The sequence below is a fragment of the Rhinolophus sinicus genome, linkage group LG09, assembly GCF_036562045.2.
Source record: "Rhinolophus sinicus isolate RSC01 linkage group LG09, ASM3656204v1, whole genome shotgun sequence".
Taxonomy (NCBI): Eukaryota; Metazoa; Chordata; class Mammalia; order Chiroptera; family Rhinolophidae; genus Rhinolophus; species Rhinolophus sinicus.
The window spans coordinates 66,042,053-66,059,718 of NC_133758.1; the positions used below are offsets into that span (position 1 = coordinate 66,042,053).

Here is a 17,666-nt window from a genome sequence, read left to right on the forward strand (position 1 = left end):
ACTGAATTGTAACCTTAAAATAGTTTAGAAGAACAATTTTCTGTTATATATTTTACCATAATAAAAAACATTTTTAAAAACCTTTTTATAAAAGAAGCTGAGATGATTATGGGACATTTATGTTGTTTATTGATACTCTGATGATTTGAAATGATTAAATATACAATAAAAGTAATGCGGAGTACCTAAAATTTAGGCTGTTCAGTACATGCGCGACGGATTGCAGTTTAAAACACAATCCTATGTGTACCTCTAAGAGATCAGTAGCAAATTGTATAATCAATTCGTTTTCAAGTCTGTTTACCCAGCAACCAGCAGTGTGCCTGGCAAATACCAAGTAGTCAGAAAATAAGGAAATGCGAATATGACTAGTTAAGTGAATGGAAAGGCTACAGGAAATACCATAGACATAACATTTGCCTAATGACTTAGTGATAGCAGAGGCATCTGACAAAACTAGGCTAACTGTAAACAGAACCTAAGAGATGGATATGCCTCACCACTGGAGTTGAGTGAATACCAAGAGCTAAACTTCGGCACTTTTCTGATGAAAAGCAGATAAAGTTTAAGGAACTGGAACTTACTTGGAAGCATGGCTGTTGAAACTATTGGAAATCTGGCAGCTTTATGATTTGGGATTGGTCTTACTGTTATCCGTTCTTGCTAAACCTTGTTTGCCCCTTAACTTTTCTCCCCCTTTTTGTCTTTTCTGATCCTTCTTTGTAGGTGTTTATAATAACGAAGCAGTATTTCATCTAAAATACCCAGATGATAAGGAGTTGCACAGAGTATAACTATAGGATTTAAGATAAAAATAATTTAATAAAGTATATAACTTTAGCTGAATTAGAAATGAAATAATGTTACCTCTATTAATGGAATGGGTAGCAGTCTAATGTACCATTAATTGAAAACAAAGGAAAAAGTTGAAAGGATTAAATTAAAATTTGTGCTTGAGAAAGCCTTTAGGCAATAACCTAATTATTTCTGTCTACATTTAAGGAATCCAAGTAGATTTGTACAAAGTTAAACAACACAAATATTTAGCTAATTTATGACTTTCAACAGATATATAAAGATAGCTAAATTTAAAAATAGTTTCTTTCAGCTGGCGAATGAATAAACAAACTGAATGAACAAACTGATAATGAAATATTACTCAACAATCAGAAGGAATGAATTACTCATGTACAGAGATATGGACAGATCTCAGAAGCATTATTCTAGGTGAAAGAAACCAGATGCAAAAGACTGTATATGTTCTGTGTGATTCCATTTATTTTGGTAACAAGAGCTAATGTGTGATCTTGGAGAGTAGATGGGCGAATAGTTTGTGTAGGTAAGAGGATTGAGGATCTGGGAGTCCGAGGGTAAGCCACAAGGGGTAATATGAAGTTTCTGCCCCTTTCTACGTGGGTAGACAGGGGGTCTGTGAGCCAGGTGCTGACGAGTTTGTTGAATGAGGAGTGATTAGAGGTTGATGGGTGACAGCAGTGGTGAGGAAATGGTGGCATAGCTGAAGAGCAGAGCCTTTAAAGAACATGACTTTTCCAAGTGCGTTGGAACAAATAGTCTAGAAGGAACACTGAAGAACAAATTTAAGATACCAATCCCTCTTTACCGCTAAAGTACGTGAGATATGAAACAATCAACAACTACCTGGGAAATGATATCAGGGAAGAGCCGTATTTCCATTCAGGCAAGGAAGAAAGAGCACTTTCAGAGGGAGGTGAGATTACGCTGGGAGTTTTCACCCTGGAACAGTTTCATAGAGCACAGTGGAAGGGTTTAGGATGTGGGGGGAAGAGTGGAGGACTGTGTCCGTGGCAAGGAAGTTCAGAGAATTGAATGTCCTTACAGGAACGAAGGTACAGTGTTTTAGAATGACGTGGGTTTAGCCTCTAAGGAAAGCGGGTCTAGTGGCTGTAAAAACTTGTCCCACTCTCCAGCATGTAGAGTCTCAGTTCATCTGCTTCTAACTCAGCCACACAAGGAGGGCATTCCCCAAAACTGTAGTCACTTCGTGCTTTTTGGCCTGGGATAGATTAGATGGACATTTAAGTTTTAGTGAATGAACTGACGCAGTCTACTTGGTATCAGAAGTTGAGTATGGGATTCTGATCTTTTGTATATATTCTCTGCCATGCCCCCTTGTGTTTAGGAATGATTTAAGTATATTATTATACCATTTAACTATGTTACTAAGATTTACACTGAAAATTAAGTGTATTGAGTCCATAATACAGGTAAGTATAATGCTAACATGTGTACTGCTGTCGGCTCATTGCTCCTGAGCCAAGACAAGGGAGGGAGGCTTCCCTGTTCATAGGACACCTACTGCCAGTCAGGCGGCAAATGAGGGGAGCCCAACCCTCCCACGCACCACCTTTGTTTCCTATCCCAGACCTGTGGCCATTCACAGGCGAGCTTTCTGTAATCTTTAGGTTTCAGAGACAATCCCAACTTAAGGACATCTCAGCCACAAAGGGACATATATGAAAAGAGCCAAAGATGAGAAATATGGTGGTCCTATGAATAAATGTGCCCCCATTGACAAGAGATGTCTTTTAAAAGGCAGCATTTTCTCATGGAAGTCACAAATATGGAAACATAAGACACATTCTTTTGAAGAGCTCTAGAGAGTGGTGGAGGTTGGCAACTCGGAAGGTAGAGATTGGATTGGAAATGGCAGCAAGCATCCCATCCTAAAACGGAATACAGAGCAAGCAATGAAGACATGACAAAACAGCTTTTCTGAGAATCCACACAGCCCTGTGTGTCCTTGTTACCTCAAAAGTGTCATAAAGCTGCATATTGGGGATGGATGACATATGCCATGATAAAGGACCATGCACCTCATATTGGCTATTCCATAACTCAAGAGCCAATTAACTTTCTCTGGAAAGTGTGGTTAGCATTTTGGAGCATTTCTATATTGCTGCCTTCTAGTGTAAACTCACTGATCGAATCAGTGTTATTTGAAATACGTGATTTTGAAAAAGTTGTTTTGGTAATGTTTAAAATAAAGAGTTACCGTTATGAGTTATGAAATAAATACTAACCTTCCTATAGTACCTGAACATAAATTCACAAAAAGGTGAGGAGTGTTTCTCCTTCACATTCCATGAGAAATTTTAGTAGCAATAATATACATATACTTCATTAGTACACAAAATCCTGCATCTTATTTTTAGTGGGGCCTTGAAGCCAGAGAATATTGGGTAATCAAAATAATATTGATTATTGACTAATAATAGTGGAGGTGGGGAGTCGATGATTTTCCACAAGGAAAGAAAACCACTTGGGAGAAGTTTCTTTGACCCTTTTGATTCACTAATTTTGTAAAAAGGCAGGCATATTATTACCTCGCTAGAGGTTGGGTTGCTGCGAGTTCTTTTTACCTTTATCAGAAACTTGCAAATTATTCAAAAGGAAGTTGTCAACAAAAACTTTTTAAAGTTCTGGGGCCAGTACTAAAATGAATTGTCATTGAGCCCATTTAAAATTGTTGTGTGTCTATACTCAATCCAATACCTAATCATAAAATTTTGGAACTGGAATGGACTTTAGAAATTACCTGGTCAGATTTTATTTTAAAAGTCATGATACATTAACCAAACAGCTAATAATAAGAAGAGCTGAGATTAGAATTAGAAGTATTAGTAGTCCTAATCTGTGTTACTCCCCCACAATCCTGAATCCTCAAGAAAAAATTTAAATACTATTACTCTTTTTTAAAAAGTATGGCTGGAGGCAGCCGGTTAACTAATTTGGTTAGAGCGCGGTGCTCTTGACAAGGTTGCTAGTTCAATCCCCACATGGGCCACTGTGAGCTGTGCCCTCCACAACTAGATTGAAACAACTACTTGATTTGGAGCTGATGTGTCCTGGACAAACACACTTAAATAAAAGTTAAAAAAAAAGTATATAACGTATTGCAGAAAGAGTTTTATTTAAACAGACACACACACACACACACATATGCACACCTATACATACACACAAACTGCTCTAAAAACTGCTATACAAAGCAGTTCATTTGCCAAAGATCCTAGATTGCCATAATTTTACCATACTAATACATTAAAAAAAGAAATGATTATATATCTTTACCCAAGAATGTTTGAATTACTATAATTATGGTACCTTCATTTAAAGTGTATTATTGCATGACAATTTAAGGTAGTTTTCTTCCTATCATTGTGGAAGGTGCTATTTCAAAATTCTTTTTTAATGTACTGGTATATAATTCAGCAGTGTCTTATCTACCAGTAGAAATGGACTGTTTTCTACTCAGTATGTTTGATTGTTTCAGTTAGGTTCTTGCTAGAATGAATGACTCCTGGACTGTGGGCCAAGGGGGGTAGTTGAGCCAACACATGCAAGGCATGAGGCTAGAGAATGGGGCTCATTCAGAAAACCACGAATAATTCCTGGTTAGACTGTGGGATTAGGAGATGCCCAATTCTGTGTAACTTCAAAGTACAAAATCTAGAATTAACAGGTAAAAGTTACAAGGAGAGAGACTTTGGCTTGTTAGAAGGAACAATTTTCTAACAGTTTATAGCTTTCCAAAATTGAATGGATACACTAATCCCAAGGGAGGTTTATCCCAGGGATATGAGACTGGTTATCTACTTTTTTTCTCCTGTGTTTTGGTAGTGCTCTATCAGCATATTTTACCCTTCCTTTTGAATTCTTCAAAATAATATTGATTATTGTAAATACTTAGGAATACAAAGTTTCCCTACTTTGTTTAGATTATATCTGTATTATAATGAATATACTTTTAAATTGTATTGTTAATAAAATTTCAGCTTAAATTAGTTAATTTGGTTATATTTGACTTGTGAATGAACTTGTTTTAATTGTTTGGTAGAACTGCAATTGTTTTGTTAGGTTTTATATAGAATCTATATTAACCACTAAACAAGGATAATATATCTTTTAAAAGTAATTCAGTTCATTTCAGTAGTTTTGAGCAAAATATGCAAAGCAATCCAAGAAGCTCAAAGAAGTTCATAATAGGAAAGAAAAGCTTAATAAGGCCAGTGAGGCCAGTTTTTGCATAACTTTTTTTGCAGCTGTAGTATATAAATTTACTTTGAAGGAACTGTTCGTTTTTAAATAATTTGTTGTTGAATTTATTATTATTATGTAGTTCAGCTTTTCCTGTGAGTAAATTTCAAACTGTTTAAAATATAATTGTTTTCATATTCATAAAATAGAATTTCACTTCTAAGAGTTCTGTATTCTATTTTCTTGACTTATATTTTGCAGGATGGAGGCTTGCTTCTGAATAACCCATCAGCATTAGCAATGCATGAGTGTAAATGCCTTTGGCCAGATGTCCCTTTAGAGTGCATCGTGTCCCTAGGCACTGGACGTTTTGAGAGTGATGTGAAAAACACTATGACATACACAAGCTTGAAAACCAAACTGTCGAATGTTATCAACAGTGCTACAGATACAGAAGGTGAGTTGTTTGCTACCTTCGAGCTCTTTACCTCCTAAAATGCAGCTTTTGGTAGAATATGCTAACGCTACCTGCAAAAGAATATGTTATGTCTGTATAATAGGCTTAGGAAACACCTGGGCACAAGTTTTCTGTTATTTCCATTTCTCCTCACCCATTTTTTCTAAGTAACCCTAGAACAGAGACTGTTCTCCTTTCGGAAGTTAGTGCTGCCTTTGCCTACTTACAATTGGAGAAGTATCTAAAGCTGGATTAGCACAGAAGCCTAGTTGGAGACTCTTAAGCCAGTTAAGCAACAGGGAAAAGAAAAGGAGTCAGGTTGGTTCAAATATATACATAACGGTGAGAGAATTAGAGTACTATGGAATTAGATTATTTAGTAATGTGGAGGCAAACTGGAATTAGAATATGGCCTTTTACTCTTGCTACCCTTATAATCTAGTCCTCACATAAAGACTAAAGTGATTTTTTTAAAAACAAAAACCATGTCTATTACCCTGCTCAGAACCCTCTAAGCTTCCCATAATGCCTAGAACAAAATCCAAAAGTCTCATTCACTGAAATTTATTAGTCCTGTTAAGACATAGCCTTTGGTTTATTTATTTGTTATATAACCTTTATTTTTTAATTTATTTCTTAACTTTCTTGTTACAGTTGACAGTCAATATTATTTTGTATTAGTTTCAGGTGTGCAACACATGGTTAGACATGTATATAATTTATACAGTAACCCCCCCCCCCCATTAGTCTAGTACCCAGCTGGCACTATACATAGTTGTTGCAGCATTATTGACTATAATCTCTGTGCTGCACTTTACATCTCTGTGACTGTTTTGTAACTACCAATTCGTATTTATTAATCCCTTTACCTTTTTAACCCGGTTCCCCAAAATCCGTCCGCTCTGGCAACCATTAATTTGTTATGTGTATCTATGAGTCTGTTTCTGTTTTGTTTGTTCATTTAGTTTATTCTTTAGATTCCATATATAAGTGAGATCATATGGTATTTGTCTTTCTCAGTGTGACATATTTCACTTAGCATAATATTCACTCCATCCATCCAAGTTGTCATAAATGGTGAGATTTCATTCTTTATTATGGCAGAGTAATATTCCATTGTATATATGTACCACATCTTCTTTATCTAATTGTCTATTGATAGGCACTTGGGTTTCTTCCATATCTTTGCTATTGTAAGTAATACCACAGTGAACATAGGGGTGCATATATCTTTCCAAATTAATGTTTTGAATTTCTACAGGTAAATACTCAGAAGTGGGATTGCTGGTTCATAAGGTAGTTCTATTTTTAATTTTTTGAGGAACCTCCAAACCATTTTCCATAGTGGCTGCACCAGTTTGAATTCCCACCAACAGTACACAAGGGTTCCCTTTTTTTCACATCCTTACCAACATTTGTTGTTCGTTGATTTTTTTTTGATAATAGCTCTTCTGACATGTGTGAGGTGATATCTCATTGTAGTTTTAATTGGCATTTTTCTGATGATTAGTGACGTTGAGCATCTTTTCATATGTCTATTGGCCATCTCTATGTCCTCTTTGGAGAAATGTCTATTCACATCCTCTGCCCACTTTATAATTTGTTTATTTTTTTGGTGTTGTATGAGTTCCTCATAAATTTTGGGTATATCAGATGTATCATTGACAAATATCTTCACCCATTCAATAGGCTCTCTATTCGTTTTGTTGGTGGTTTCCTTTGCTGTGCAAAAACTTTTTAGTTAGATGTAGTCCCATTTGTTTATTCTCTCTTTTGTTTTCCTTGCCCGAGGAGGTAGATCAGAAAAAATATTACTAAAAACAATGTTCTGCCTATATTTTTTTCTAGAAGTTTTATGGATTTGGGGCTTACATTTAAGTCTTTAATCCATTTTGAGTTTATTCGTATATATAGTGTAAGAAGGTGGTCCGTTTTCATTTTTTGCCTGTGTCTGTTCAGTTTTCCCAGCACCATTTGTTGAATAGAATGTCTTTACCTTATTGTATATTCTTGCCTTCTTTATTATAGATTAAATGACCATATAGGTGTGGGTTTATTTCTGGGCTCTCTATTCTCTGTCCCATTGATCGATGTGTCTGTTTTTATACCAGTACCATGCTGTTTTGACATCTATAGCCTTGCTGTATAGTTTGAGATCAGGTAGCGTGATACCTCCAATTTTGTTTTTCTTTCTCAAGATCTTTGTGGCTATTTGGAGTTTTTTATGGTTCCATATAAATTTTAAGATTATTTATTCTACTTCTGTGAAAAATGCCATCAGTATTTTGATAGGGATTGCATTGAATCTATACATTGCTTTGGGTAGTATGGACATTTTAAGATGTTTATTCTTCCTATCCATGAGCACAGTATATGCTTCCATTTATTTGTATCTTCTTCAGTTTGTTTCTTCAGTGTCTTATAGTTTTCCAAGTACAGGTCTTTACTGAATTCATTGATCAGTTCTAAGCTTTTGGGTGGAATCTTTAGGGTTCTCTCTATATAGTATAATGTCAACTGCAAATAATGACAGTTTTACTTCTTTCCAATTTGGGTGCCTTTTATTTCTTTTTCTTGTCTGATTGCTTTGGCTAGGAATTTCAATATTATGTTGAATAAATGTGGTAAAAGTGGGATTGTTGTCTAGTTCCTGATCTTAGGGAGAACGCTTTTCACTTTCCTCCATGGATTATTATGTTTCTGTGGGTTTGTCATATATGACCTTTATTGTGTTGAGGTATGTTCCCTCTATTCCCGCTTTGCTGAGAGTTTTTATTATAAATGGATGCTGGATTTTATCAAATTCTTTTTTTGCATCTGTTGATGAGATTACAGAGGTTTTATCTTTCGTTTTGTTTAAATGGTGTATCACCGTCATTGATTTGTGGATATTGAATCAACCTTGTATCCCAGGAATAAATCCCACTTGATCATGCTGTATGATGTTTTTAATGTATTGCTGAATTCGGTTTGCTAGTATTTTGTTGAGGATTTTTGCATGTATGTTCATCACAGATATCGGCTTGTAGTTTTCGTTTTTTGTAATATGTTTCTCTGGCTTTGGAATCAGGGTAGTGGTGGCCTCATTTGGGCACTTTCCCTCCCTTGAATGTTTTAGAATAGTTTGAGAAGGATCTGTTAATTCTTCGTTTGGTAAAATTCACCTGTCTTTTGGGAGCTTATTGATTACTGATTCGATTTCGTTAGTAGTAGTCGGTCGGTTCAGATTTTCTGTGCATTTTTTATTTTGTCTTAGAAGATTGTATGTTTCTAGGAATTTATCCATTTCTTCCAGATTGTCTAATTGTTGGCATATAATTGTTCGTAATATTTTCTTGTAATCCTTTGTATTTCTGTGGTGTCCGTTGTCACTTCTCTTTCATTCCTGATTTTATTTATTTTGGTCTTTTTTTCTTGATGAGAAAAACTGATTAAAGGTTGATCAGTTTTGTTTATCTTTTCAAAGAACCAACTCTTGGTTTCATTGCTTTTTGTATTGCTTCTTTTAGCCTGTATTTCATTTATTTCCACTCTGATGTTTATTATTTCCTTCCTTCTACTCACTTTGGGCTTTATTTGCTATTCTTTTTCTAGTTCCTTTAAATGTAAGGTTAGATTATTTGTTTGAGATTTTTCTTGTTTCTTGAGGTAGACCTGCATTGCTATGAATTACCTTCCTAGGACTACTTTCATTGTGTCCCATAGATTTTGGGTCATTGTGTTTTCATTTATTTCAAGATATCTTTTGATTTCTTCCTTGATCTCATTGTTGACCCATTCATTATTTAGTAACATGTTATGTAGCCTCCATGTGTTTGTGTGTTTTTCAGTTTTATTTTTGTAATTGATTTCTAGTTTCATACCATTGAGGTCAGAGAAAACACTTGATATGATTTCAGTCTTCTTGAATTTATTGAGACTTGTTTTACGACCTAACATATAGTCTATTTTGGAAAATGTTTCATGTGCACTTGAAAAAAAATGTATTTACTGCTGCTTTGGGATGAAATGCTTGAAAAATATTAATTAAATCAATGTGGTCTAGTGTATCATTTAAGGCTGCTGTTTCCTTAGTGATTTTCTCTCTGGGAGATCTGTCCATTGGTGTCAGTGGGGTGTGAAAGGCCCCTCCTATGACTGTGTTACTGTCGAGCTGTCCCTTTATGTCGGTCAATATTTGCTTCATATATTTAAGTGCTCTTATGTTGGTTGCATAAGTGTTTAAAAGCGTCTGTTCTCTTGTTGGTTTGATTCTTTTATCATTATGTAATGTCCTTCTTTGTCTGTTATTATAGTCTTTGTTTTAAAGTCTATTTTGTCTAGTATAAGTATTGAAAGCTCAGCCTTTTTTTATTTTTTTTTTCATTTTCATTTGAGTGAAATATCTTTTTCCATCCCTTTACTTTCAATCTCTGTGTGTCTTTCTGTCTGAAGTGGGTTGCTTGTAGACAGCATGTTTATGGCTCGTGTTTTGTTATCCATTGAGCTACCCTATGTCTTTTGTTTGGAGCATTTATTCTATTTACATTTAAAGTGATTATTGGTAGATACATATTTATTGACATTTTACTATTCATATTTTTGTTCTCTTCCCCCCCTTCTTCTTCTTAAAGAAATCCCTTTAACATTTCTAGTAATGCTAGTTTGATGGTGATGAACTCCTTTAGCTTTTTCTTGTCTGGAAAGATCTTTATCTCTTTTTCAATTTTAAATGATAGCTTTGCTAGGTAGATTAGTCCTGTAGGTCCTTGCTTTTCATCACTTTGACTGTTTTGTGGCAGTCTCTTCCTTCCTGCCAAGTTTCTGTTGAGAAATCAATTGACAGTCTTATGGCATCTCACTTGTAAGTTACTAGTTGCCTTTGTCTTACTGCTTTTAGGATTCTCTCTTTGTCTTTAAACTTTTTGCCATTTTAATTATATGTGTTGGTGTGGGCATGTTTGAATTCATCTTGTTTGGGACTCTCTGTGCTTCATGGATTTGTATGTATGTATCCTTCACCAGGTTAGGAAAGTTTTCAGTCGTTATTTCTTCAAATAGATTCTCATCCCCTTGCTTTCTCTCTTTTCCTTCTGGTACCCCTGTGGTGGGAATGGTTTTACACTTGATGTTGTCCCAGAGATGTCTTAAACTTACCTGCATTTTTCTTGATTTTTTTTTCTCTCTCCTTTTTCTATTGGGTGTTTTCTGCTACCTGTATTCCAAATCTTTGATTCAATCCTCTACTTCTTCTAGTCTGATGATGATTCCTTCTATTGTATTCTTCATTTCAGTTATTGTATTTGTCATTTCTGATTCTTGTTTACGAATTTTTATCCTTTTTTGTGTTTACTATTTCTTTGTTGAAGTTTTCACTGAGTTCATCTATTTTTCTAAGTTCAATGAGCATCTTTATAATCATTGTTTTGAACTCTGTATCTGGTAGGATGCTTTCCTCCATTTTGGTTAGTTTTTTTCCTGGAGTTTTCTTCTGTTCTTCCATTTGGGATGTATGTCTTTGTTTCCTCATTTTGGCTGCCTCTCTGTGTTTGTTTCTGTGTATTAGGTAAATCTGTATCTCCGCAGTCTGGCCAGGTGGCCTCATGTAGTTGGTTCCTTGTGGGGCCCAGTCTCCCTGGTCACCTGTGCCAGCTGCTCCAGGAGTATCTCTTGTGTGGGTTGTGTGTGCCCTCCTATTGTAGTTGAGTGTTGATTGTTTTTGGCATGTCAGTGGGTGGGATTGACCCTCAGGCTGACTGGCTATGGGGTTTTTCCCATGTCCACTGCTTTGGGCTGCTGTGCAGCGGTCCTTACCAGTGGGCTCTGGTGCCTGCTGAGACCACCCTTTGGGTGTGCCTGCGCTTCATTGCTCTAAAGCCAACCTTCAGATATGTTGGCTCCAGGGCCTCTTGAGAGGGGCTCCAGTATAGGCATAGGTCAGCCACAGCCTGTGGCTAGCTGGAGACTACCTGGTAGGAGCTATAAAGCAATTTGCAGTTGGTCTTTCCCTGTGCTGGACCTAGAGGCACTTGGAAGAAGCCATGCTGCTAATTCAGGAGGGCTGCCATCAGTTCTGGTCCTGGGGTAGCTTCGCAAAAACCCCAGGACACCCTGAGGCCTGCTGCCACCTGCCAGCTCCCAGATGGTTCAGCTGCTGATAGAGCCTCATGTGGTATGCGAGATGGGTGAGGCGGGTTCTTAGGCAGTCACCAGGTTGAAGTGAGTGGAGCTCACCAGGCCAATGCAGATTCAAATTTGGCCATGTGGGGGAAGGCTCAACACTGGAAAGATAGCACCCACCTCCCAGCTGCATGGCAGGAGGATTCTACAAGGGAAAATGGCGACTGTCCCTCCAGTCCTTACCGTGAAGCCCCACAACTCAGTCTCTTTCTCTGTGTCTCTGACTCCTTCCAAGTCACTGTACCCCTCCCCTGGAGCCCAGGGTGAGTGCCTGAGAGTGAGTCTGTGTGTAGGCCCTTTAAAGGGATGTCTGGGTTTCCCGCAGGTTTCTTTCCCACCCAGATGGTCAGTGTCCCCACTGTTCTTCATAGCCAGATATAGTGGGGGCTCCTCCTCCTGGCATTGGTCCTCCTGGCTGGGGAGCCTGGTGTGGGCCTGGGGTCCCTTGCTTTTTCAGGGGAACCTCTGTTGCCGAGATCCCTCCTGATTCTCAGCTGCCACACATAGGTATGGGGCCGGCCCGTTTCATGTCTCCACCTTTTCAGCCAGTCTCAACATGGCTGCTCCTTTATATTCTTAGCTACAGGACTTCTGTTCAACTAGATTTCAGATGTTTCTCCAGGTTGATTGCTCTATAATTCAGTTTTAATTTTAATATGGTCACAGGAGAAGGCAAACACAGTGTTTATCTCCTCTGCCATCTTGGATCCTCTATAAGACGTAGCCTTTGAATATATCTCTTCTCCCCTTCTCAGAATGTATCCCCTGTATAAAGTGTGTCTAGCTACACTTTAATTCTTGCTGTTCCTCAAACTTGCTAAGAAGTCTCCTGCCTCTGGGCCTGTGCACTTGCTATATTCTCTCTCTGTAATTCTGTTCCCAGATATATGCTTGATTCACTCCCTTATTTCATTCAGGTCTGCTCACATGTGATTTCCTCAGAGAGACCTTTCCTGACCACTTTCCAACTCCCTCACCATCTCTGACCCCTTATCCTGTGTCTTTCTTTGTTGTTGTTTTCTTGGAGCATTTATCTCATTGTAGATACACACACATACACATTAATATATATATATATATATATATATATATATATATTATATGTATATAATATATTTATGTGTAAATATATACATTTATAATATATGTAATATATAATTAAATATTTGATATATATAATTATATATTTAATATATATATGTTTATAACATATTTGCTTGTTTAATTATTTATTATCTCTTTATCCTACAAGAGTATAAGGCAGGAACTTACCTATTTGACTATGGTAACTTCAATGCCTAGCACTTTGTAGGTGAGTATTTGTTGAATTTCTAGTTTTGACCTAGAGATCTAGATCTCATTTTACTATTTTATTTTTAATCCTATATGAGATCAGTTACTAAATTTAAAAAAAGAGTTGTTACTGCCTAACAGTGCTATTGCTTCTGAACCTCATTTTTTCCATATAATCATGTTATTAGCTACCTCATTAACCTATGTGAGTATCTTAAACTCCCCACTAAGGACTTTTATCTGTTAAATGATAACCCAAGAAAAGTTGATATACTGGATTTTTCACTGTGTAAAATTTTGTTGTCAAAGCAATAAAATACCCTTACTGTAATCACTCTTCTGAGAAAAAAAGAGAGCTTTAATTATCCAGTTTACTAATACTTATACATATATCTTGTGCAAGCCCTATGATGGGCTCATTTGAAATTTTCGAGAAACGTGAAATACTGTCTTCATGTTAGGTTAATGAAGAATTTATATGGCTATGCGAAGGACCTATATTAGCCAAAACAATTTTGAAAAATAACAAAGTTGGGGGATTTACAAGTTTTGATTTCAAGACTATGAAACTACAGTAAGCAAGGGACTATGTAATAAGGATAGACATATAAATCAATGGGTACATAATGGAGAGTACAGAAATTAATCTGTAGAAGCTCAGCAGATTTTTGACAAAGGTAACTTAGTATGGAAAAGATACTCTTTTCAATGAATAGTACTGGGACAGTTGCTCAAATTGACTAAAAAAAATTTATTCAATTTTTTGAATATAGTTATCTAATTGTCCCCTTACCATTCTTGACCCTTCACACCATATACAAAAATTTACTTGAAATGGATCATGGACCTAAATTTAAGAGCTAAAGCTATAATAAAACTTCGAGAAGAATACCCTGGAGAAAATCTTACTGGCCTTGGGCTAGGTAAAGATTTTTTAGATAGGACACAAAAAAGCGTAAGCCAAAAAAAAGAAAAAATGGGTAAATTAGACTTCATCAAATTACAAATTTTGCTCTTCAAAAGACATTTTTAATTAAAAGACAAGCTATAGACTGAAATAAAAATGTTAGTGAAACATGTATCTGACCCATTATCAGAACCAAATATATAATCAGATCCAAAATATATAGAGAATTCTTACATTATATACATAAAGAATATGTAAAGGAGAAAACAAATTCAGCGAAAGAAATGGACAAAACAATTGAGTAGATACTCCATTGAAGAAGATATACAAATGACTAATAAGCACATGAAACACTTCTCAACATCATTAGTCATTAGGGAAATGAAAATTAAAACAACAAGATACCACTACACGTCCTCCAGAATGGCAAAAATTAAGACTGACAATACCAAGTTTTGGTGAAGATGTGGAGTAGTGAGAACTCTAATGGGTAGAATACAAAATGGTATAGCCGTTTGGAAAACAGTGTTACGGTTCTTAAAAAGATAGACATACTTCTATCTTATGATCCAGCAATTTTATCCCTGGGTATTAACCCAAGAGAAATGGAATCATATATCCACAAAGACTTAGGTGCAAATGTTTATAACAGCATTATTCCTAATAACTAAAAACTGAAGAGAACCAGAGCGAGAGAGAACAAATTGTGCTGTGTTGTACAATGGAATACTACTCAGCAGAAAAAAAGATGGAACTATTCATACATGCTACTACAACTTGGATGAATTTGAAAAGCATTTTGCTAAGTAAAAGTTAGACATAAGGGCTATATCCTTATGATTCTGTTTATGTGAAATTCTAAAAAATGCAAAGGGTAAGGGTGGACCAACTATAAAGAGCCATGAAGGAACTTTCTGGAGTAATGGAAATATTCTGTCGTGATTTTTGCGGTGGTTACATAAGTGTATACATTTATCAAATCTTGTCAGATTAAAATTGGTGAATTTTGTATGTAAGCGGTGTGATCAAAAAATACAGTGAATGTTGCTGCTGAGTGACATGTGATGGAAAGGTAGGGATCTTCCATACAGGAAGTGGCATGTCAAATTTGTGTGACAAGTTTCAACTTGTTCGATGCAGTCAGTTGGACATGAGCTATGGTTGAGAGAAGGGGTGTTTTAAAGTGTGCCATAAATCATCCTCCATCATGAGAACACTCCATGTCACACATCACTTCTGGTATATGACAATTTCTGTCAAAAAACAGTACGGTGTTTCCTCATCCACCTTATTCACTACATCTGGCACATGTGACTTCTGGCTCTTCCCCAAAGTCAAAATGATTCAGGACATTGAGGCAGCCATGACAGCGCAACTAAAGACACTCACGAAAGAGGACTTCCAGAACTGCTTCAGAAAGTGGCAAGAATGATGGGATAAGTGTGTTCGAAGCAAGGGGGAGTATTTTGAGGAGGATTAATGGCGTGTGTCTTTTAATAATTTTTTATTTATTTAAACATTCACCATATTTTTTTTATCACACCTTGTAAATTATGCCTCAATAAAGATGATCCCAAAAAATTAAAAAAGGTTAGAAAGGCGTTTCAGTGTCACCAAAAACAGAGAGAACAGAGCACTGGAGCAAGTATTCTAATTTAGCAGAATTATATGAAGTATTCTGGGAGATGTATTTTATTTTATAGTTACACTCATTATTATGGATATCTTACTTTCTACTGTTAATTAGCTGGAGTGATGAAATAAGCAAGGCTTTGTAATTTGCCCTAAAAGAAGATAATTTTAAATAAAGATAAAATTAGATCATTGCAGAAAAATTCAGTTTTCTTATCCACCCTATCCTCTCTTTGTTTGTTTTAACAGAAGTCCATATAATGCTTGATGGCCTGTTACCTCCTGACACCTATTTTAGATTCAATCCTGTAATGTGTGAAAACATACCTCTAGATGAAAGTCGAAATGAAAAGCTGGACCAGCTGCAGTTGGAAGGGTTGAAGTACATAGAAAGAAATGAAGAAAAAATGAAAAAACTTGCAAAAATATTAAGTCAAGAAAAAACAACTCTGCAGAAAATTAATGATTGGATTAAACTGAAAACTGACATGTATGAAGGCCTTCCATTCTTCTCAAAACTGTGATGAGTGTGTGTGTGTGTGTGTGTGTGTGTATATATACATATGTTCTCAGAGATGAAGGCCTGTTCAGAAGACCCACCGAATTCAATAAGGAATTGTAGGGTTCAGCATGAGTTAACTTTAAAATACTTACACATTCTAAGGAATCCTGAAAAAGACCATGCTTGGACCAGTTTTCACAGCACAGAGGGTATGCTAGGTTACAGAATTCATAACGGAATTCTTACGGGAATTCATAGGTTTTATGATGTTAATAATTAAGTGTGCTTTAGGAATCTTATTGTGCTTGTTGGTTTTAGTAGATATTGGTGTTATATTGTTTGATTTTTGAAAATTTATTAATATATGTGCCAAACAAGAACTGAAAATATCATATTAGACTAGGTGTTTTTGCTTTGTCACTGTAATCATGTTGAATTTATTTGATCATTGATTTTCTTCCATATGGAAAAGCTAATTTCTTCTTAAATTTACATCACATGTTTTCAAGAGCTACATTTTGAAATTCAAGTGTTGCCTTTTTCTGTAATATCATTTAAACAAATGCAGAAAAGTTGAATTTTTCTCTATCGGAGGACTTTTACATTTGAAATATGAAAGAACCAGGTACAGTTTTCTATTCAAACTTTGTTTATTTCAACATTGTTTCGTTCAAAAAGGTGAAATTTTAACCAATCACTTTTTCCCTTGAAATTTCAAGATAATGCTGTATGTTAACTTGTCGAGCTCTAGCTTATCATTCGCTGTTATAAAATTAATTACTTGAATTTACTGAGACTATATCCCTGTAATTAACAAAATAAACTATTGAAATAATCTATTGTTAAAAGGCTGTCATTTTAAAATTATTTATTGTTCATAATGTAGCTGCCCATCTCTTTGTAACATTTGAATATACCTGTCAACTATATGCTTAAAAAAATAATTAGGCTTCTTTTACCTATTAACTCCTTTAACTTGTCTGGATTTCACGGAGGTTAATAACGTATACACCAACTCGAATCATTGTTTATGCCAACCAAATTCATCTTTGTTGTGTTATCTGTCTGCCTTTTAAATCCTTACATCATGTTCAGATTTGTCAAGAAAAATGAAAAGAGGTAAGTGCCCTTTGCGTCCTACATATAAACTAAAGTTAACCCCTGTTGCCTGGATTGTCATACTGCTTCTCGCAGTGTTGATTCAGAGGCAGGGAGGTATGGTTCAGAGTGCTGAGGGCGGCTGAGATGGGTGCTATCTCAGTGCTGATGCAGAGTCCTTCTGTTTGTGACCTTGAGGAAGGTGGACAACTTCTCCGTGCTTCAGATGTTTCATTTGTAAAATGAGGAGAGCTAGCTCTAAGATCTTATTTGCTCTTCTTTATGGCAACCTAAAACATAAATTCTGCGAATGTACAAGTGAAAGACAGGAAGAAATGTGAAAATGAATTGTCAGACCTACACCAATAAAATACCTGTTCTTTTCAAAAGCAAAACGGAAGAATAGTCTATTTTAGAAATAAAATGAAATAAACTCTCCAACTCATCAATTATATAAGAAATATAAAGAATAAAAATTGTTTTGATGTTCAGGCCTTCTTGGATGTCTCAAAATTCTTATTTCTATAATAAATGATATACTGGTGATATTCTAGTCTGTTCTTGCTGCAGCTACTATTCTGTTAAAAATAGTGTCCCAG

The 17,666-nt window shown here is 35.8% G+C and overlaps 1 protein-coding gene across 5 annotated transcripts in view; it reads left to right on the forward strand.

Annotated features, from left to right (window-relative positions):
- The window catches only part of PNPLA8 (patatin like domain 8, phospholipase A2), a 47,453-nt gene extending 30,636 nt beyond the window's left edge, over nt 1–16,817 (forward strand). For all 5 annotated transcript variants that reach the window (XM_074340542.1, XM_019710238.2, XM_074340543.1 and 2 more), the window contains exons 9-10: nt 5,281–5,476; nt 15,717–16,817. In XM_074340542.1, the coding sequence (XP_074196643.1) occupies nt 5,281–5,476; nt 15,717–15,991 (471 nt within the window). In that variant the 3' untranslated portion in view covers nt 15,992–16,817. The remainder of the gene's footprint in view (nt 1–5,280; nt 5,477–15,716) is intronic.
- Nucleotides 16,818–17,666: the final 849 nt, after the last annotated feature.